Consider the following 21,594-nt stretch of genomic DNA (forward strand, 5'->3'; position numbering starts at 1 on the left):
TGGTTTTAAACATACAAGCACACCGGTCTCGCCGTCCTTCAGTAAATTAGATCGCTCCGGTAGCTGGCGGGGAGGGCTGGGATATATATCATCGAAACCCATCAGATATCCTGGATTGTGTGGCTTGTCAAGTCAAGTGATGTTTTGTTTTCACAACCCATATTAGCAGCACTGGTAGCTGTAGAAGCGGTGCTTAGCTAGAAAGCTACCAGTAGTAAATAAAAAAAAAGGACTGGCTTCTCTACTTCAAACCAATATTTGCGTTTGTTTATTTTACTGTCTGTGCATATTTTAATAACACAAGCGAGGCACACTGGATCCGATTACATTTCAATGGACAAGCTGTCAAAAACAGCCGCTGATGCGACGCGGGAGAAGGTAGCGGTACAATGTTTGACTTAAATTATGAATAAAATCTGTTCGCCTAAACAGTTTGTATTAGTCGTAAAGGTAGTTAGACTTCCTTAGAGCAGTGGGAAGTCTTTAAGATTCAAGCTTCAAAATGATTTATTTAACATATATCCCTGTTTCTCTGCAGGAGTTCTGTCCACCAAGTGGAGTGTTTACTGACAGCCTGTCACATACATCTTATAACGAGTATCCTGCTCGCTGTCCCCTCATCAACACATATGTGCGTCACACTCCTCAAGCACGCACACATCAGTCATTCCGCCCATCATCACCAAGCAAGGCATTCCCAGAGACCAGCAGTGCAGGTATTTTTTTGTACATCTGTTAATTTCCCTTCCCAAAGTTTCCATTCAGGTATCGTAGTGTTTCACAGCTCCATGGTTACAGCATGTGTAACATGATGCCACACTACTTGAATGTCTCAGATGCACAGGCCATCTATTCGTCCTTCAGCATTATCCTTCCCTTTTAGTCGTCAATTCTAAACTCAGAGTCTTATGTCATAACACAGTGACCACAGTCACACCCTGAGTTTAAAATCTACCAGTAAATATTCAGATGTTTTACAATATTCTCCTCCGTCTCACACACAATCAATGTTTGTCCTTGTGTAGCGATCCTCTCTGCCCTGAGGAACCTCCAGGAGAAGATCAGGAGGTTGGAGTTGCAAAAAGGCAAAACTGAAGTAAATATGCACACTTTAGGGAAAGATGGGTCACACATGCATCAGCAGAGTGATAAAGTCACAAGGAGGCTTTTTAATGATCAGACCGACACAGCGAAAGAGAAAAGGGGCCAGTCCAACTGCAATCAAGGTGGGTGTATGTAAACAAAGTATAACCTTTCGGCTGATATTATTTATTTTCCCCAGTATCTTATGGTGTCCTATTGTTTTTTCACCTTTTCTCCACAGTGTTAATCAGCCACCTGGCTGCTGCAGAGTCTCGCTGCGTGAAGCTGGAGCGACAGCTGGATTACATGAGAGGGATGCTGCGCAGTGCTAAGGCAGACAGGACCAGCCCTCTCACACAGCAGGTTCACCTGGTGTTTCTTTATGTCATAGGCTTTGATAGAGACACTCAATCCCTTGACATAGAGATACACAAAAACCTGTATTAAAGGAATATTTGAGCGTAAATGATATTATGGTGTGAGTGAGTAGGTTTTTTTGTATTAATTACTCTATGCATCTTTAGGTTTCCATGGAGACAGCTAAATCAGCTGATAAACAGTCCGGTACAGTGTCTGAGCAACTCCAGTTGGAAAAGCTGGAGCGACTGGAGCTGGAGTATCGGCGGCTGACACGCACACAAAACGACGCTGAGGTACACACAAAGACACCGTGAAATGAGAGTAGATATTCACCTTAACTAGTGGTACTACAACTACAAGATATCACAGACAGGAGAAAAAATTACCTTTATTTTCACATTAATATAATATTAATGTTTTTGTGTGTTTGTATGTGCCAGTTGAAGATCCGGGAGCTGGAGATGAAACTAGAGGAGGAGGAGCACCAAAGAAAGCTGGTTCAGGATAAGGCAAAGCAGGTAACAAGCTGGCTTTGATTTGTATTCATCTTAAGATACCATTTTCTTTTTGGACTTAACATTGACAGCTTGTAATGTGTATTTTACCTAGAAGCAGGCTTCATCTGTGTGTGTGTGTGTGTGTGTGTGTGTGTGTGTGTGTGTGTGTGTGTGTGTGTGTGTGTGTGTGTGTGTGTGTGTGTGTGTGTGTGTGTGTGTGTGTGTGTGTGTGTGTGTGTTCGTCAGCTGCAGACAGGTTTGGAGGCCAATAGGATACTGCTGCAGTCAGTGTCACCCTGCCTGTCGTCCAGACAGTCTAAAGAGAAGAACTGTGAATCAAAGGTAAAGACCTTTACAAGGTTTTACTACTGATTAGTGTACCTAGAATGGTTTCCTTACCTTTTCACTTGTCAATGTTTAAACACTTGAGGTGAGACAGAGTGCTTCAAAGTCCATCTTGTTGAACAAACTTGTCATGTACCGTTAATGAGGGAAAACATTTTTTGTCATTCAAACTGATAACTTCAATATTTTGTAATAATTTATGGTCCAGTCTATTAATGTGTTGTTATCGTAGAGGAGAGAGCATTTGCAGCAGCCACCCTGGAGAGAAAATGCAGCCCCCCGCGCTATTCCAAGTGCTACGCCTTTTTTGTGCATCCTGACAAAGTAGGAGGGCAAGCATCCTCCGTTTGGCTCTCATAGTGAAAGGGCAAAAACTATCTCGAATATAAAACATACAATAAAAAGCATCAGAGCAGTGTTGGTCACACAGCGGCCTCTTTCTAAAAGACTGTTGTCATAGAGACAACGCACACACGTGCAGCTCTTATATTCTCAGCGCACAATCAGCACTTTTCTGCCCCCTGAAAAAACACCAGGCAGACACATACTCCTAAATATAAATTATTTTGTGTATCTTAACATTACTATGTTGATTTTTTTTTCTTTCCAGAAAGCATCACCACAGGAGTCGTCCTGTACACAACCACACTATAGACTGAGCCTCAGAGATGTTCCTTTTGTTGCTGGAACGGTAATAGATGTATTTATGGTATTAAAATAAATTGGAATTAACTATTAAATTCATTACGTCCCTAATTCTATTTTTCTCTTTTCTGTCCTGACTCTCAGTCAGTGGGCTGCAGCCACTCAGTCCGAGCAAACGTCCAGTCAGTTCTGTCTCAACTGAAACGTCACCAGCCACACCTCTGCAACAGCCGAGTCCTATCCAACAACAAGACAGGGAGTCGTAGAAATTCAGACTCTTCCTCTACTTCCTCCTCTGCTAGCGAAGAGGAGCTTTCAGAGCTGCTGCAAGCTCTGCAGGAGGAGCTGCGACTCATGAGCTTGTGAGTGTTACTGCATGGGAGCTCTTCCAAGGCGTGACATGCCTGCAATGCTGTTACATTTCATTCAGTGTGTGTGTCTATGTGTGTATGTGTGTGGTTGCAGGGATCAGGAAGAGTTGATGAGACAGGTGGAGGCGAGTGTGTCTTCAGAGGAAAGAAAAGAGCTTCAGAGGGAGCAGGAGACACTGCTGCTGAAGATGGAGAGGAAAGGAGAGCAGATCAGAAAGCTCTACAGACACAAAACACAGGTGGGTTCTCACACTAAAAACAGTTCAGTCCACACTACAAAAACAAACTGAAAGTGTAAGGATATGTTTTGTTCTCTTCTCTAGGTAAAGAAGTTTAGAAAGGAGGCTGGTTCTAAGTGCAATGAGGTGAGAGTGACAACCACAGTGTCCACTAGAGGTCGCTCTGCAGGATCTGTCAATGTTCGACCAGGAGAGAGAAGCAAAAGAAACCTGCGGCTGCTGAGGGACATGAAGGCTCTGCAGACCTCTTTAAGAACCTGAAAACCCACCAGGACTTGAAAACAGCTTCTGGGTTAATAATCTGGTTGGTGCTATATTTTTTTTTTACTGACCCATGATCAGTACTGAATATCTCAGACCAAACTAAAATAAATATCTCCTAATCTTCTACGTCCTATGATCCACTGAAAGAGCAACTTAAAAAGACTTCAGTACATACCTATAAGACAAAGTCCATTTTATCAAATTAGATTACATTTTTGTCAGTTCAGTCTTCAGTCTTTTGTCAGTTTCAGGTACTTTATTAATCCCTGAGAGAAATTCTGATTTCACACTCTGTTATTTAGGGACATGTTTCTCACACACATAGGCCTGAATCACACACATACACAAACAGGACCTGTGGACATGTATTAGTGGAGAGATGTCAGAGTGGGGCTGCTACACACTGCTACGCAGGGAGCGCACCAGAGCTGTTGGGGGTTCGCTGCCTGGCTCAAGGGCACCTCGGCAGTATACAGGAAAATGCCCTGGCACCTCTCCAGCTTCCATATTATGGTCCGTATTGGGAGTTGAACCGGCTACCTCGGGTTCCCGACCCAAGTCCCTACAGACTGAGCTACTACTTTTAACAGCAGTTTGAAATATCAAAATAAAGTTTTTAATTAATTATCAAACCATTTTTTTTAGTTTTACTTTACTTTTTGGGGTATTCAGCCTGGTGTTCTCCTTTTTTTTTTCAACTACAGGTTTAAATGTTTCACCAGCAGAGGGCATAAACTCTCAAAATCACAGCTCAGCTTTCTGAAGACGCAATCTGGCAGGACCAAAGAATTTCATTTAGGTTTCATTTAGACCTCTGGGTATCGACAGATTATATGGTAATAAAAGACTCCAAGAAGAAAAAAAAAATGTTATATCATGTTTAATAAAGTCCAAGATATCCCTTGCTGCAGAAAATCTCCTGGTTTTGCTTGATAGTCACAAAAGTAAAAAAAAAAAAAAAAAAAAAGGCTGAAATGTTTTGATACTTTTTTTTGCCCTATGATGTGCTAAAGGACCTAAAAAGCTGTTTTTTTGTTAAGAGGACTGAATAGCAATGCTCTGTAGAATTGCTGATCCAAAATGTGTGTGTGTGTGTGTGTGTGTGTGTGTGTGTGCATTAATTAAGGTGAGAATATTTGTATTCATCTCTGATTCTGATATTTTTGACCAGTATGAGTGCCCTTATTTTGACTGAAAGTTATTTCTCTGAGATGATAAAGTATTTATGTTTCAATATGACTGAGTCCTGTTTTTGATTTCAGCTTGTCCTAGTTGCAGATCTTGTGGATGTGTTACCATCACTCAGGATTTATAGCTGGATGTTGATTAACATTTTCTTGTAATACATGGTATCACAGGATATTCAGATCCTCTCTGCCCACACTTTGGAATTAGCAGATCTGTAAAGGTTGACAGGTTCTGTTTAACTTATCTTGTGTATCTGGCCAACATAATCCCATTAGAAAAATATTTATTTGAGGGCTTTTGCCTCTATTTGGAGAGGGCAGTGGATAGAGTAGTACATTGGGACAGAGAGTGTGGAATGACATGAGGGACAGGAGCCGCAGGTCGGACTACAACCCGGGCCGAACATTAGGAGAACTATAGCCTTCATACACAGGGCTTGACCTCACAACTAAACCTTCAGCATCCCAGAATCCCAAAACTCTTGTTAGAAAATAAGGTCAAAAATAGTCAATAAAGTATTTTTTAGTTGGTTTTTAACTAATACAAAGAAAACTCAGCCTGAACCATTACATGAAAATGATTATGCAAAAATATTAATTCTCACTAAAGGTGCATCATGTCACAATACATGTGAAAATACTAGAATCATTGTTTCCCATATCATGTAGTCTTAGTGGGGCCCATTTTCACAGCATTAAAATTCTGTTTATGTCATCATAAATAGGTTAATATCATTATACTGAAATTAGCCACAAGAAGGACACAAGTGAGATACAATGACAACAATCAACAAACTTCTTAAAATATATCAAAACATTTCATAACACTGATATGACAATTGGATTAGCTTGCAGTGACTGTTAAAGGTGCCTTACTTTCATTTTTACATTTGTATGTCAAACACTGGTAATATTTATAAGGGGCCTCTTTAGAAACAGTGTCAGGAAACTGGTCACATGTTTAAACACACAGGTGACTCCCTTGACGACCATTAAAGAAAAGAAACAAAGATGAATAAATAATGAACCAGAAGTTTCTCACGAGGACTGAGTCAGCGACCACGATTGTCTGTTAAAGTGCCACCACCTGCACCCCATAACTACCCAGGGTTCAGATCGTAGTCCAGACATCTGATCCTCGCTGCAGGGGGCCCCCCCAAGTGTCATCGCTGCTGACCGGGCCTGGATCTCTATGGCCGCATGAAAACAAACACCTGTAACCAGAGTCCTCTGTTTGTGTGGTGAGTGTGATAAAGCTCCTGGCTCGATCATTAAAACGCCCCAATCCACCCTGACCTAAATTAAGAAGAGGTTGACCTGTCAGGCGGCCACAGAGGCTCAGTTTGTGTCTGCATTTTGTCTCATGGTCCACATCCAAAGTCCTGTTAAGATTCTGCTTCCTCTTTCAAGAATCTGTCTCAGATATTGAGGCCAGCTCCGTGATTTTAGGCCCCTCCTGGTGCTTAGTGAGAACTGGTCTACTGGTGTAAATGTCATCCACTGGTAGAAGGAATGTCACGGTTTTTACCTTTGTCCTAAAACGTAAAAGGTACACATTAGTTTTAAGTCTACAAATCTAAACACACACTGTATAAAGTCTATATTATAGAGAATTTAAAGAGAAAACATAGCATATTATCAAAGGAGACCCTCCTAAACCAGACTTATTTGGGGTATTTTTTTTAAAGCTACATTTATGAGTTCAAAGGTGCATTTCTTGTACCTGTTTTTGTGCACATATTCCTGCAGAGAGTGCCTGTTGGTAACCTCTCCTCTGGCTGAGTTTCCAAAGATGCTGTTCCCATGGTGATGGTGGATGTCTTCTTGTAGTCGTCCCCATCCTGAGTCCCTCCGCGCTGCTCTGTCAGACCCCCCCTCTTTCATGGTTACACCAGACATGTTGGAGGTTATAGAGTACCTCCTGACTGTCATGACGGTGTTTTCTGTCATGTAATAGGAAAAAGATTAATTTCTGAAGTGCAGAGACAGATTAGAAAAAAAGGACATTCATTTGAAGCTTCTTTTATATGCACCTTAGAAAATACAATAACCTTCAATATGTCTTAGAATAAATACTTTTTTTGTTTTTTAGATTCTCACTAGTTGCCTTTTCTGTAAATAAAAAGTGCACTTCTGTTAAAAAAAAATGCCATTAAGAGGTCACTGAGTTGCATTATGGAAAATGTAGGATCCCGAAATATTTTTGGCTGGACAGTACTTGTACTTTCTCAAACATTGCTACCTTTAATCAGTCTTTTGTGAGACATCAGACTTAATGCGAGTATGATCCTACTTCATTTAAGGGCTCCTATAAATTCTGAGGTGCAGTATGGGAACTGTTGGATCTTTATGCATTTGACCAATTGATAAAGAGGAATTAGGAGGATGATATTGGGCTTTTCTCATCAGATACCTTTTTAACATTCTGTCTTTGAATGTGTATCTTTTGAGACTTATAACTAAATGAAAGTTTAACCCTTAGTCATTGTGGCGCTCCTTAAATGTAATTCCTCCACTTTTCTTAATTCTTATGGATTTCAATATTGTTGGGTGAAATAAAAACAAACCAGTTTAGTAGATGTTTAAACTACATTTTTAATCCATTCCTATTAAAACATTCCGTTTTGGATATGTCACTATTTCATAGGTTGTATTTGACTCTTAATAATGTCTATGGTTAGTTGAAAATGACTTATTTTTGCAGTAACAGGCCTTTTCTCTTACCTTTATATTGTCCCTCAAGGTCTGGCGCAGACGCATTCCTCCTCAGGTTCAAGTACGGGTTTTCAATCTGCTCTGCGGTTGAAGAAACTCTACTGCCTTCCCTAAATGTCCGCTGACCATAGTCCCCCTTGAGTTCTCGGTTCTCCTCCTCCAGCTTCGTGATATCCTCGCGCATCTCCATGATGACGTGCGCCAGGCTGCGCGTGCTCTCCATGGCGCTGCTGCTGCGCTGCCAGTACCATGGCTTCCCAAACACCGGCGGGGACTCATGCAGGAGGAGCTCTCCAGGCTGCTGGGGCTCTAACATGCTCCTCGTCCTCAGGGAACAGGGGTTTGTGGTCCTCCTTGCTGGGTGCCTGTGCGCTCAATCTCAGTCCAGATCTTGTTCTGGGGAAGATTATGTCGCCTTTCACCACTTATACAGCTGACAGGGCTCCAGTGATCAGCCAGCAGCACACACACAATGTTTTATTTATCAGGCCTGGAGTCCAGTTTCAGGAAAACTAAGCAGAGGTCGGAAATGAAATATGCACTGCAGAGGAGCTTGCACGGCGGGAGACCTGCTAAACTTGCAGAGTCACTGAAATAAAAAATACTTATGCACAATCATTTTTTGCCCCGCTAAATGTTGTCTAACGTCATGTTTAAGTAAAAAAAAAAAAGGTAGTTCCGATTTTTTTGGCACCCCTGTCACCTTGATGTAATGTCCTTGTTTCTACTGGGATTACAATATCCTGCCTCTAAATTATTAATTAAATCTGTCAGCAGAGATAAATCAAGGTAAGAAACTGAGAAAATGCCACCTTTCACAATATTTTCTGTCTTGATTGTAATGCCAAATATTGTTTTGATTAATTTTACTTCCAAATGACCACCTATGCAGATGTTCCCTTTAGCACAGATTAAAACATAAAAAGTTAGCCCAATATAAAGGGGATACAAGGGGTTAAAATATAATTAACGTCAGCATTAATTAGCCTCTTCACACTTTAATGACCACAGATAGGAATACTCAGGTGGTGTGCTACTGATTTTAGTCTACAAAACACATGGTCCTGTGTTCTTCCGATGAAAGTTCAGGGGTCAGGAGGTCAACCCAACGATGACAGACAATCATGGGAATGAATCACATCAAAATAAAACAAGCATCTCATAAATAAGGGAGGGAATCACTGCAACGGACATCAAATGTAGGCAAGCTGCAGACAAATGAGAAACATTTTAGATGGTTGCTCTCAATGAGGCTTGTTCAGCAGGGATTGTATGATCAGGTGCTACAGTGGAAGTCAATTAGCCACAGGTTAGAGAGATGTTTAGAGTTTTAATGGTATTGGCATTCTTACCAGACGCCACAAAGTTTTGGTTAATCAAGCAGTTTTAACAGATTCAAATGCTTGGGCGCCGTATGGGGGAGAAAAGTGAGTACAATTCTAAGGACCTGTAACTGATAACAGCCCCTATAATGTTACTGCCATTTTTTCATGGCAATGTTATTAAAATCCCTGCTGGCATCCCTGTTTGAACACTTTGCTCGGGTTGCTAAAAGCGGGGTAGAACTTCCTGAACAAAATAATAATACAAAAATTGTTTATGTTTACAGTATGCTAGCAGTTAGTTCAAGATATTTTCTTGTTTGTGTGCTAGCTCTCAGTAACCCGACCCTGACAGGGTCCAGGCCACCAGGAGGGAGTCAGACAGGCACACAGAAGAGGAGAGAAACCCAATCAGTCCCCTCTTTCTGGTTCACAGAATAGGCTGCACAGAGGGAGGGAGGAGAGGAGAGGAGAGGAGACAGAGAGGAAGACTGATTGGCGGTGAGTTTTTTTTGCAGAAGAGGCAGGAGGTCAGTGAAACTGAATCTGCTGCTCCTCAGGTGTGCGACCACAGAGAGAGAGAGAGAGTTAAGGCTTAGAGTTGTTAATTCGTCAGCATGTTTGTCAGGCAGCTATAAAGACAGAGACATGGTAAGACAGAGGACTTCATTATGTTTAACCAGCAGCTGCACATTCAGGACCACTTAACTCTTTTTTATGTTCAGGGCCTCAAACCTAAAGCTTAACATCAATAAATAAAGAAGCACTCTGCTGCTCTCTCTATGCATGATCAGTAATTATACACAAGTGGAACAAAACTGATACCAGATCCTGTGGAAAACTGTTCAACAGAGAAGGTGCTCAAATGACATTTCACCTTAAGGTTGAAATGTTACAGTTATATACCTTTGTGTGATGAAGTTAGTGCCTTAGCACAAAAACATCTCACTATAAAGTAGCATTATATATTTTACTTCCCTCTGATTTCATTTAAAAGAAGAGTTTCTTTTTTTAATTCAATTCTAAAAGACGCCTGAGTGATTCAGTCACATGAGAGGAGCTGGGGCGCACTGCGACAGCAAGGACACAATTTTATTTTAAAAAGGTATTTTACTCCAGTCAAAATGATGGAAACCTGGATGCAATTAGCAAACGAGTGATTGGACCTACAGTGAAGTGAGAGGGTGAGATCTGAGGGTGAAAAAAGAACACACAATAGAAGTCATACTTACATAAGGACGGCAGATAAATAAACGTGTTGAGGATAATGATGGAGGCATAATAAACTTTTGGACATTAACAAAATTTTATTGAAATGTTATACATAAAACTTTAGTTGTTGCTCTTTTTTTAAATTCAGCTAAACAAATATTTATATATTGTATATTTTATAAAAAGAAACATTTCAAACATTCTTAAATATTAATATTTCTTATTTACAATTCAAAACAGTACATGAAATAATAACAGTAACAATGCAAATCCAATCATAAAAATGTTACAAAACATAAGTTTGTATTTTATTTGTTTCCATTTGAAATTTGCCGAGCTGATATTTCCAGAACTTTAGCAAGGATACAAAGTAGCAATGTGGAGCTGCTCTACATTCAAACAGGAACGTGAGGTGCGTTCAACTCTTCAAATGCTTCTTTGTGTTAGTTACAGTTTCTGACCTGTAATCCAAAACCCTTTTTTTTTCACATTAGTCATCTTTCAAGTTCTTTTTAGATAGTCTGAAGTACAATAAATACCTCACTGAAAAAAAAAGAAAACGTAAAAACCTTTAAAATGCACCAGAAAGCTTTATTTTACAAGTACAGCTGAACGCACCTCAAGCTCAGTAAGGTCACTGTTCTCTAAAGGGACAGGGTTGAGGAGAGAAGGCGCATGTTGTGTGTTTGTGTGTATGAAAAAATGCACTGTACGTATTTGTTTGCATGTGTCTGTTAGTGTGTAAGCTAGGGAGGGGTCCATTCTGCACATGGAGTCTCTAAAACCAAAACCAAACAGAAGCTAACAGTCCAGCGGCCTGGCCTCTAACTGTAGATAGTCAACGTTCAAACGTTCAACCACAGGACTACAGACTATCACAACCACAGTCTACACACTTCTTCTTCCCTTGTTTTCTCTACACTCACCATCAGTCACAATTCCACTACTTCCAGAATGAGGCTCAAACTGGCATGCCGAAGACATTCAGGGGAAAAATTGTCCTTCTTCTAGTGAGGCTATTGGCCGTTCAGTAGGCGCTGTGCCGTTCCGTTCCTGGCTGTCTTGTGTGAGGAATCTGAATAAGGAATAGAAAAATCAAAGTAAAACTCAAAAATGAAGTAAAGACAGCAGTTTGGCTAAAGGATGGATGTGGATAGACTGGGATGGGAGGTGGGGAAAAGTGGATTAAGCGTGTAGAAACAAAGCTTGATGTCTTTCATGGAGGACTGTGATGACATGACATACCAGTCTTAGAAAGAGTGGACAGAGAGCTGGCAGACAGAGATGAAACACTGGCAGCAGCATGAAAACGTTTTTGCAGCTGTAATGAGAGGAGAAGTAAGAAAAAGCATAGAGACAAACAGACACTGATGTTCGTGAAAATGCTAAATGACTCTTAAAACGATGCACAAGAAGAGATGACACCCATTGAGCCAGGGAAATGATAAGACACTTAGTGGACGCTGCATAGTGAGACCTGCTCGTTCATGATGCCCGACAGCTCAGTCAGCATGTCCCTGTAGTGAGCCCTCATCTCCTCCTGGTACTCCAGCTGGTCCTCCTTGATCAGTCGCTCGTTCACATCCAGAGCCTGACCGCACGCTTCTGCAAACTGCCTGCAGGGGGCGAACAAGGATGAACTTAATGCAAAGTAATGATAGATGAAATGAATAGTGTGACTGAACATTATCTTTATTGATTTATGATTATTACATGGTAGACATTAAAAAATATATAATACACTTAATTAAGGGGTTCCTATGTTTATCAGGAGTTACATCTCTAACATATCCATGTATTTGACAGTTTGACTTCAATTTTATGTCAAAAAAATTAATAAAAGATTTAAATTTACCCTAAACTTAAGCCTTAAATCATCTATATATATATATATATATATATATATATATATATATATATATAATTGATTTTACATAAAGACAAGCCTGTAGAACATGATAAACATATGGAATAAAGAACAACGAGAGCGGAGTTTACAGTTTTGTATTAAATTAGAAAGTTTATAATTTAGCAAAAAAAATATCCTAACTTTTTTTTTTTTTTACTTATTTCTACTCACCTCCTGTGGCATTTTTAAAGAAATGTACTAAAGTTTCCAAAGCAACTGGATCTTGAACTGAAAATAATAATAATAATAAAAACTACATTTCCCATGTACCTTTGCATGACATATAAAAGCATTTCTCTTTTGCTTTTACCAGTGGTTGGATCTGGATCAATGACTTGCCCTCAGATATATTGATTAGTTAACAATGCTTTCAGCGCACTGATGCATGCATGTTCTTTGTTTTTTTCACTCAGATTACAAACCTACTGTGACAGAGTAGGGATCATAATGTCCACACTTTGCACTGGATTGTGTGTTAAATCCTACCTGAAGATCTCCTTGAGCAGTTTGACCTGGTTGTCTGGATATTTCTTTGCATTCTTCTCCTCTAAAAACGCTCTGGCATAAGCCATAGGCCCAGCATTCACCTGCAATGGAAATAGCAAGTTAGCCAAAAGAAAGAGACCTCAATTAATTAAGGTGTCTGTAATTAATTAGAACCCCTACCTTCACACTGACGCTACCCTGCAGCTTCAGCTGTAGCCGGATCATGTCCACCTCCTCCATGTTGCACAGCTGGTTGAGCTCAGAGACTTTGCGGGACATCTCATCAATGGCTACCTCGATCGGGTTCATTGATGTGCTCTGCTGCTCCACCACCTGGATACGCTTCTTCAGGTAGGGGAAGCTGGAACTCGCTAAAGAGAACGATTGAACTGTTGTAAGGACAAAAAAATGGACTTATAATTGTGACATTTTCTTCACAGGATTTTATATTTACTAGTCAGTATGGTGCGTCTCTTGCACTGTTCCTCCACATCTCCGTGTTTCTTTCCCGACAGAGTGAACGGCGTCTCAAACACAAAGCGGTTGATGTTGTGATGTCTCTCAAAATCTGTCCTTTTGTCCTGCTGTTCTTTCTCATCAAAGTAGGGCACAACATAGGTCACCTGAATGTAGGCAAACTTGGGGTCCAGGTCTTTAGGGTTCACCTGATTTTGAAAGAATGTCAAGAAAGCATTAATGAATATTTGAATGAAATGAAAAAAAAAGGAGCATTTCAGCAATAAGAGTAATGCAAGGCAAATCATGAATTTCTTTATTAACTACCTTATTTGAGTCCTGGATCATCTTGACATTATCAGCTCCAAACTTGTCTGAGTAGAGTTTGAGTAATCTCTGAGAGATTTCTGAAAGCCCTGTCAGCTTCGGCTCTTTGTATATGAACTCTTTGCTCTCCTCCTCCTCAAAGAAACCCTGTGAGAACACACACACACACACACACACACACAGCCACACACTAATGAGCAGAGTATTTTGTATGTGCCCTATTGGGAGTTTTTATGTTCTTCTACAACACGTTGTACACATGTCAGCCTGATTTTATGTTTCCCCCTGGTGGTCACAGGCCATAATCAGTGTTAGAGCAACTCAGTCCGGACAGCGTGTCAAGTGTTAAGAGGTGGATGGGAGAGGTGGGAAGTCATTTTCAAAGCAGTGTCAAATGTGTATCTTCCTGTCCAAGATGGCTCTTTGACTTCTCAATGTTTAGGTGGGGAAACGACATCATCATTGGGAGATTATTAGGAGTAAAATGGACCACAGCAAGCTTGACACAACCCCCCCCCATCATGGGTATGAACAGTCAGTGTTAATAGTAGTAGAAGGAGAAGAGAGGTAAACGTGGTTAGCTCTGAGGAGAATGGAAAAGCAAAGATATCCAAAACTTACCGCAATCTTGATTTAAAATATGATAAAAAAAAAAGAAAGGAAAGAGCAGACAGAAAAATTAAGGACACTGACTCAGTGAAATAATCCTGCTCTCCTTACCTTTCCATACCCAAGCCTCACGGACAAGACTGCAAGGTCTATCGTTTCCCTCAATTATTTGAATACAGAGACCAATTAAATTCCCAGCTTTATAAACTCTTTCTTCCCTCCAGGGCTCTGAAAGCCCTGCATTAAAACACTATCCCTTAATTAACCAATAGGGATCTGTGTCAGGGATCCGTGTTCTAAAAAACAAAGCGCACGAATTAAAGATAAACTAGGACACAACTCCCCCTGTTATACTGAATTATGCTTCTCAACACCTCTGAAGAGTCAGTTCAACCAGAGAACAAAACTTTATTAATGTTCCCACATAGCCCTGGTGGCACGGATCTCTGTGAAAGCTTTGGTTTAATTGATAGAGTGGTATAGAAATATTAACCTTGGTAACTTCCATCTTTGTTTTGAGTCACTCAAACTATTGACAACTAAAGAAAACAGCAGCCTTTGTAGAGACTGTCTCTGAGAAGTAACACTGTTTATAAAGAGGGGTATGTCTGTTATGTACCAAAGTGGGAAAGAAAAGTGAATATTGGAGATAGGTACGCGTTTTTCAAAATGTAAACTTGGGACTAAATGTGGTGGAATTTCTGTAGTTATTTAGATTATAATGTACAGATGTCACGAGGTTTATTCACTGTTCTCTAATGTCAGTCAGACCTGACAGAGTTCAGTTGTTATTAGAACACCAAGTACAGCTTGGAGAGTGTCAACTGTTCTTCCTGATATCTGCAAGGATGTTTGGTAGACTTGTTGTCTGCTCCAGTGTTGTAGACGTCACAGTTTAGTCTAGGTGGGTCAATGTGACACGACCCTGATAATGTCTTTTTGGATATATGCGATGCCTTTCGAGAAACTCGGCAGATGTGATTGAGCATGACACGAGAACAGAAGTGTGATGTTGAATCATGTCTCCTCGACGAGTATTCATCTGATGTATAAACTTTCATCAACGTAAGCCGTCTGAGTCAACTGAGTCTTATTGTGTGGAGTCAAGTCTTAGTAATTTCTTCAACACTAAAGGCATGAAAAGTTTTGTACATCCAAGATATATTACACTTGTTTATATCATTGTTAATGTGCATCACATACAGGGCCATGGGTACCAGTTTTGTCAGTCAGCTGCAGAGCTCTAGTTACTGAGCAGTCATGAGAAGTGAGTGCCGCTCACCTGTCCATAGAAAGCCACGCGGTAGTAACGCCCGAAGAGCCGCTTCTCAGCGTTCACCACCTCAGTCACCTTCAGATAGGAGCGGTGGATGTCATAGTACAACTCCGACAGCCTCTGTGGACACACACACACGCACGCACGCGCGCGCACACACACACACACACACACACACACACACACACACACACACACACACACACACACACACACACACACACACACACACACACACACACACACACACACACACACACACACACACACACACACACACACACACACACACACACACACACACACACACACACACACACACACACACACACACACACACACACACACACACACACACACACACACACACACACACACACACACACGTGAGGTTAAACCTAGGCCTGTATGCACCAACATTCTAAGAATGAATAGTTGTTTAAATATCTACCTTGAAATCCCGCCTTTTTTCAAAGACAGCAATCACAGGTTTGTTGATGTCAGCGATGAGCTCGTGTCTCTCTGATTTCCACAGATAGTCCACACACAGCTCCAGCTGCTCCACCAGGGTGTCCTACACAGAACAGAACGAATCAGAAGATGTCACTATGTAACATCTTCTCCCTCTGGCAACAAAGATTCTGATCAAAAATGTCTACTTTCTTGAATGTGGATTTCTGATAAGGATTTCAGTCTTTGTCTGACCTCAGTATATGGTGTGTCTTGTGTACCAGTGTCTTCCTTCATGGCTCCCTCCTCCTTCACGTTCGGGCTGATGCACATGAACGCCGCCCAGCCCATAGAGAACGACGCTGAGGTTTTCAAACAAGCAAAAGTGACTTCAGGAAAAAGTAATTCCATAGATAAACACAGCCCAAAAAAAGGTCACATAATACCTTGCTTTTGTGATATTAAATTTCTTAACTTCCAAAATCCAACATGTACGCCCTTGTATTAAAATACAAGAGGTTTTACCTTTGCTTATACACTCAAACAAAAAAAAACATCAGACGTGAGCGTGCTTCATATCAGACCTCAGTGACACTGAACATCTTATCCAGTGAGACTTGAGCAAACAGGTCAGACAGTGACAGCAAAAAGTGATGACACAGGTTCATACATCTAAGGCAAGAACAGTGGTTGTCAAACTGCGACTGCATGGTTTAATAAACAGAGAAGAATTTTTATCCAACAATCAAGTGGTTAAGTCCATTGTCTCTCCATCTCTGTGATCTTAACTCCCACACAACCCCCACCACCACCCAGCAGGCCCACGGCGCACACACTCACTGTCTTGTTCTCGGGAGGTAGTTAGTAAGGAGCTACAGTTAAAGACAGGGCTTTCTTCAGGGGACACACTGGACATCGCGGCCTTGTCTGCTCTCCAGTAGCCTGTTTGGTAGGAGCGAGGAGGAGGAGGTTTACAAACCACTTGCTTTTGTCTTTTGTGCTCAAGGAAAAGGCTCACAGTAATCAGACGAGAAGCTTGCATGCTATGTGAGCTCTTTTGGAAACAGGCTAAGTGCTCAAAGTGCTTGTGAAAGGACAGAAACATGCTGTGATCTCAATGAGGGAGCATGCACAGATAAGAACGGACTGATTTGCAGAACAGCAAAACACCCAATGTGGAGGCTCAGTTCCTACTACACTTAGTGAATGAGAAAGGCAGTCTGATGTTAGGATTGATCAATTCTACAAAAAGGGTGCATAGGAAACCATCATAATATCCCATGAGTGCCTTACTTATTTTCACCATACACACAGCCTATTTCAGTACATTGCTCTCTGTTAGGCATACACGTACAGTAGACCCTCATGATGATGATATAAAGGAATGATGTTTGGATATATCAGAAATTTGCAATAATCATGTTAGCGATGACAATATGCAAAGACTGCATTAGCAATAGGAATGGAGAAGGCTAAAATGCATTGATCATGTTAGCATTGACCATAGCTAAGATAAAATGACTGTATTAGCAAGGAGCATGTAATCAGAGAGAATGAGAGATATGCTGTTTGACAAAGGATGGCTGTTAAGGACTCAGTTGTTAGAAGTGATCATGTCAGCTACAGATGTATTCACTGCAGCAGCAATGTTTTAGCCCTGAATACACACGTAAACCATGCTGAAAAAGTAAACTCAAATCAGCGGACTGTGTGCACTTACCTCTCCTCTTTAGTGACTCAGCTATCAGGGCTGAGATGTGGATGTAGCACATAGCGGCCTGAGGGAAGGTCCGAAAAAATTCAGATCAAAATAAAGTAACACATAAGTCCAACGGCAGTTTTGAGTTTTAAAAGTGAAAGAAACAAAAAAATGTAGAATGTGTTGTAACCTCTGAGAGATCGCCATTGCGGACATGAATCTTGGCCATGCTCTCCAGCCAGGTGCGCCGCAGCTCGGGGGTGCTGGCGTAGGAGTTGGCCAGACTGTACTGAAGGTCAACCAGCATCTCTGGATCCTTCTCATGCTCCTTCATTTGAGCTGTGGCCATCAGGACCGTCCTGATCCGTTTGGTCAGGTCCTTCACCTCAGCAGGGAATGGAGTGTTCTGGAGGAAAAATATTAAGTATTTAAGTCGATTGACACAAATCATAATTATCGAAAATGAAGCTGAGAAATAACACAACCTTGAGTGGTGCATCTCCGTTGGCAAAATTATTGATGATAGCCAGGGACTGCTGAAATCTAGAGCCTCCAATGCCGGCATCTGCTATCAGCTGGCTCACTGCCTTTATAACCTTCAATGGAAAGATGATTCAAGACATCATGAAATTGTGTTCGTAGACTGCATGAAACATGGATCTAGTCTCAGTGAGGCCACCCATTGGTTACCGAAGGGGAGTTTTTGAAGCCCAACGATGGCCGTCGCCGTATTGAAAATGCTGTCTCAATCTAACATTCATCAACCTAGAAACAGGTAAACAGGTGGAGCACAGGCAGGTGTTAAGCCTATTATGCATTATGCATAACTAATTTAGTATCCTTCATAAAATAAAAACAGATGAGTTAGAAAAAACTCTACCCTCCTCTGTTCATTGTGTGCCAACAAAGACCAAAATCTTTTTTTGGTACCAGACGACAAATATGTTTCTTTCTGCTAAAATATGGCCATTTTATCATGGGGTGTGTATGTGACTTCTGGGGCTTTTGGAGCATGTGCCAGGTGGACACTTGAGGAATTGCAGTTTTTTTTGCACTTCCGCCCTGGCTTCTCTTTTCAACAACTACGATTGCTACTTGATCGGGATTCGAAAAATACAAAGTAGTGAAATAATGAATTTGTACACATTTTGGTCACACTGACCTGCAGATGTGAGCGGACGATTGATTTGCCCTTTGTGAACTCAAAGTTTTTCCTCATGAAAAAATACAGCAGGGCGGCGGCCTCTGTCTGGGTGGAGCTGGATCGATGGTTACAGCACTTGAGGATCTCAGAGCAAAGACAGCCACACAGGTCTGCCTTACCCTGAAAGAATGAACTGGGGAACTACAGGAAGAGACGAAGGTTAAAAAAACAACATGGCAATCTTCTATTAAGAGGGTTAACATGAAATGTGTGACGCACCTTTTGCACAAAGAGCCTGAGTGCAGCAAAGACGTGCCGTAGCGTGGCTGTTGATTGGTTGATCTGAAAGAAGAGCAAGTAGGTGTCCAGCACCTTCTTCATCAGGGAATTTTGTCCTTCATCCAGCAACAGCTGCTTCTGTATGTATGCATGAAAGAAGGAAAAAGCAGAAAAAACATTTTATTATCAAAGTTTTTGAAGAAATATTTGCTTCTGATTAATCTAGACACTACTTAATAGGTCAAAGCAAGGAGGGATATCTGGAGCCACCAGGGTGCAGTAGAGTATCATTGACTCATCCTGAGGTTGTGTGTGGATTAAGTGCATGGTCAAGTAATTCTGGCCCATCAATGAAAAACACTCTAATTGGACAACAAAATATATATATATTTTAAGGTTTTTTTAATCCTTCAGAATTACAGTCAGAGGCATGAGAAGATAAAAAAACACACTTTTTATTACTGAATTTATTAATGAATCATTTTACATTTCTGATAGGGACATTTATATTTAAAAAAAGCCCCTACAGTGACAGACAAGGGCAACTGACCCGCAATGGAAGTTAGAATGCTCAATAGGAAAAACAAATTAAAAAAAAAAAAAAAGTGCTGAAAAGCCAAAACAACTGCATGAACATGAAATGCGCTAATACATAAATGAAACATGATTTAAAAGGAATTTATTGGGAGCCAGCTGCCTTAGCATTTAGTTTGTACACCCCCTGTACAGAAGCCGATGTTGGGGACCCGGGTTCGAGTCTGACCTCTGGCTCCTTTACTGTCACCCCCCACTATCCTATCTGAATAAAGGCATGACAGCCCAAAAAGTAAATCTTGAGAAAAAATGAAAGAAATGTATTCAGAAAACATCTGCATTAAATCTCCCGACATGAGGGCATAAAGCTTTCACTACCATTAGCTGTACAGCTTATTTTGTAGAGCTATCAATCCACCAAGCCCAACTTCTCAAAGCTGTGCTTATGAAGAGGCATAGTCCCTGGTGATCCTCTGTTTTGACAGAATTTATTGTTCTGATAACAAAGTCACTTGTATTATGTGTTTGCAGCGCAATTGTATTCACATGTGACTGTCAACTCCCAATACTGAACATAAAACTTACACAGTGATATTTTGAAACACACTATAAATTAAGAGGCTCCACATACACAAAATGAACCGCATATTCTATTTCTTAGCGCTTTTAGTATAAATTAGAATAAATACGCTTTTATGTATTTATTATAAAAAAGGTGAAAACCACAGACCTTATGATGGTGCACAAAGAGCTCGAGTACATCCAGCACAGTGAGGGACACCTCAGTGGACAAGTTGGCCTCGATATCTGTGGGACTCAAGTTGTCCCCATCCTGAATACTCCCATCTGGAAACAGAATCAGACATAAATAAGATATATATCCCTCGCAGTTACTCTGCACTGATCTCAGTCAACATGCATCAGTGTGTGGTTATTACCTGTCTCCATCATCTGCAGCAGCTTGGGGTTGGTGAGAGCGTTTTTGCCCCTGATGATTGGCATAGTTTGGGAGCGAGCATGTCGGTGACCATCGCCTCCAGACGACGCCATCCTGGAGGTAACAGCAGCGAGTATCAATCACAGAACTCGTATTAGAAACGCCTGTTTAAGTACTTAAGTACAATGCAACCAGCTAAGAAACTACTAAACCCAATGCAAAATCTAAGTCATCTGTCTCTAAGGATTTTGCCTAAAGAACATGTTGTTGACAGGAGTATTTACACCTGGGAGTACAAACAAAGACTGGTATAGCACACAAACACTGCAGGTATGATGAGGTGCATGCTTAAAACACATTCACAGTCTACGTCATGGAAACACAGTGGTTACATCAAAATGATTGGACACAGGACGAGGACATGTTTATCGAACTCCATGTGTGGTAGGTTGTACCTGAACTTAAGTTTCCTATTGTTAAAATAAAATCCATTTCAATAACATTCGCATTAACATTAATCACAATTTTAGTAACCAAAGACTCTTGTTTCTTAAAGCAACTCCATCGTCATGGCTGAGGCTGAGGAGGGTGATTACCATTGTGGGAAGAGGCTTGAGGGCTGGGAGGACTGGGAGGGGTGGTTAGAGCCCCTCAGGGTGCCATTGGCCTGGGTGGATTGGGCCAGCTTTACTGCCGCCGCTAGCTTCCTGTTCATGAGCCAATCACATCAAAGCTAACATTAGTGAGTTTAGTTGTTTATTGGTCATCAACACTGTCATGAGTAAGCTGTATAACTGAATGTGACACACTAACATTTACTTGAGCACTCCTACAATCAACACTGATTGCCCTAAAAGTGAAAATGTAAATGTGTACAGCTTTTTTTCTTTTTGTACATTTTTGTGACCGTGTTACATATTTATAGAAATCGGGTCTATGGCAAAGCATACATAATAAATTATTCATATGTCGGCTGGGAGTTGTAACTAGTGAGGAGCTACTATTAGATCAAGAATTGCTTTTAGGGGTTGTGAATAGTCGTTTAATTTGTCAAAATAAATGTGCACTCTTTACATTTATTGAAGATGAATTCTTATTGGAACTTTTCAGGATTGAATATTTGATATTAAATGAAGTCAAAATGTGATGGTAGATATCATCAGCGCTTTACGTACATATCCAAAGTAGGTTGTTGACATGTGACATGTCACAAATACATCTGATGATGTCTGTAGTGGATAATTACAT

The 21,594-nt window shown here is 40.9% G+C and overlaps 3 protein-coding genes across 14 annotated transcripts in view; 1 reads left to right on the forward strand and 2 right to left on the reverse strand.

The window, feature by feature from the left end:
- Nucleotides 1–64: 64 nt before the first annotated feature.
- cep57 (centrosomal protein 57) lies at nucleotides 65–4,771 on the forward strand. 3 transcript variants are annotated; one of them, XM_061046565.1, is made up of 12 exons: nucleotides 66–378; nucleotides 539–716; nucleotides 1,026–1,226; nucleotides 1,325–1,446; nucleotides 1,608–1,736; nucleotides 1,884–1,961; nucleotides 2,187–2,282; nucleotides 2,896–2,976; nucleotides 3,075–3,292; nucleotides 3,396–3,540; nucleotides 3,625–3,844; nucleotides 4,157–4,771. In XM_061046565.1, exons 1-11 carry the CDS (start codon nucleotides 334–336, stop codon nucleotides 3,799–3,801), a joined length of 1,470 nt encoding a protein of 489 aa, XP_060902548.1. In that variant the 5' UTR covers nucleotides 66–333; the 3' UTR covers nucleotides 3,802–3,844; nucleotides 4,157–4,771. The 3 variants fall into 3 exon arrangements, with proteins under 3 accessions (XP_060902550.1, XP_060902548.1, XP_060902549.1); XM_061046566.1 differs by having other exon boundaries at nucleotides 4,509–4,771; XM_061046567.1 differs by lacking the exon at nucleotides 4,157–4,771 and having other exon boundaries at nucleotides 65–378; nucleotides 2,193–2,282; nucleotides 3,625–4,137.
- Nucleotides 4,772–4,842: 71 nt separating this feature from the next.
- LOC132980428 (uncharacterized) lies at nucleotides 4,843–8,740 on the reverse strand. Its single transcript, XM_061046568.1, has 3 exons — nucleotides 7,716–8,740; nucleotides 6,715–6,934; nucleotides 4,843–6,526 (listed from the first exon to the last, which is right to left on the reverse strand). Exons 1-3 carry the CDS (start codon nucleotides 8,020–8,022, stop codon nucleotides 6,397–6,399), a joined length of 657 nt encoding a protein of 218 aa, XP_060902551.1. The 5' UTR covers nucleotides 8,023–8,740; the 3' UTR covers nucleotides 4,843–6,396.
- Nucleotides 8,741–10,312: 1,572 nt separating this feature from the next.
- The window catches only part of dock10 (dedicator of cytokinesis 10), a 65,452-nt gene continuing 54,170 nt past the window's right edge, over nucleotides 10,313–21,594 (reverse strand). For 6 of the 10 annotated variants that reach the window (XM_061046572.1, XM_061046571.1, XM_061046570.1 and 3 more), the window contains 19 exons: nucleotides 20,943–21,053; nucleotides 20,348–20,460; nucleotides 20,140–20,255; nucleotides 18,876–19,013; nucleotides 18,615–18,797; nucleotides 17,938–18,048; nucleotides 17,643–17,858; nucleotides 17,474–17,531; nucleotides 16,594–16,695; nucleotides 16,009–16,115; nucleotides 15,755–15,877; nucleotides 15,310–15,423; nucleotides 13,419–13,565; nucleotides 13,090–13,300; nucleotides 12,816–13,006; nucleotides 12,636–12,736; nucleotides 11,718–11,856; nucleotides 11,486–11,561; nucleotides 10,313–11,315 (listed from right to left, as the gene is read on the reverse strand). In XM_061046572.1, the coding sequence (XP_060902555.1) occupies nucleotides 11,257–11,315; nucleotides 11,486–11,561; nucleotides 11,718–11,856; nucleotides 12,636–12,736; nucleotides 12,816–13,006; nucleotides 13,090–13,300; nucleotides 13,419–13,565; nucleotides 15,310–15,423; nucleotides 15,755–15,877; nucleotides 16,009–16,115; nucleotides 16,594–16,695; nucleotides 17,474–17,531; nucleotides 17,643–17,858; nucleotides 17,938–18,048; nucleotides 18,615–18,797; nucleotides 18,876–19,013; nucleotides 20,140–20,255; nucleotides 20,348–20,460; nucleotides 20,943–21,053 (2,416 nt within the window). In that variant the 3' untranslated portion in view covers nucleotides 10,313–11,256. The remainder of the gene's footprint in view (nucleotides 11,316–11,485; nucleotides 11,562–11,717; nucleotides 11,857–12,635; nucleotides 12,737–12,815; nucleotides 13,007–13,089; nucleotides 13,301–13,418; nucleotides 13,566–15,309; nucleotides 15,424–15,754; nucleotides 15,878–16,008; nucleotides 16,116–16,593; nucleotides 16,696–17,473; nucleotides 17,532–17,642; nucleotides 17,859–17,937; nucleotides 18,049–18,614; nucleotides 18,798–18,875; nucleotides 19,014–20,139; nucleotides 20,256–20,347; nucleotides 20,461–20,942; nucleotides 21,054–21,594) is intronic. The other 4 variants (XM_061046575.1, XM_061046578.1, XM_061046576.1 and 1 more) reach the window with 3 other exon arrangements.

Source organism: Labrus mixtus, chromosome 9 (genome assembly GCF_963584025.1).
Source record: "Labrus mixtus chromosome 9, fLabMix1.1, whole genome shotgun sequence".
Taxonomy (NCBI): domain Eukaryota; kingdom Metazoa; phylum Chordata; class Actinopteri; order Labriformes; family Labridae; genus Labrus; species Labrus mixtus.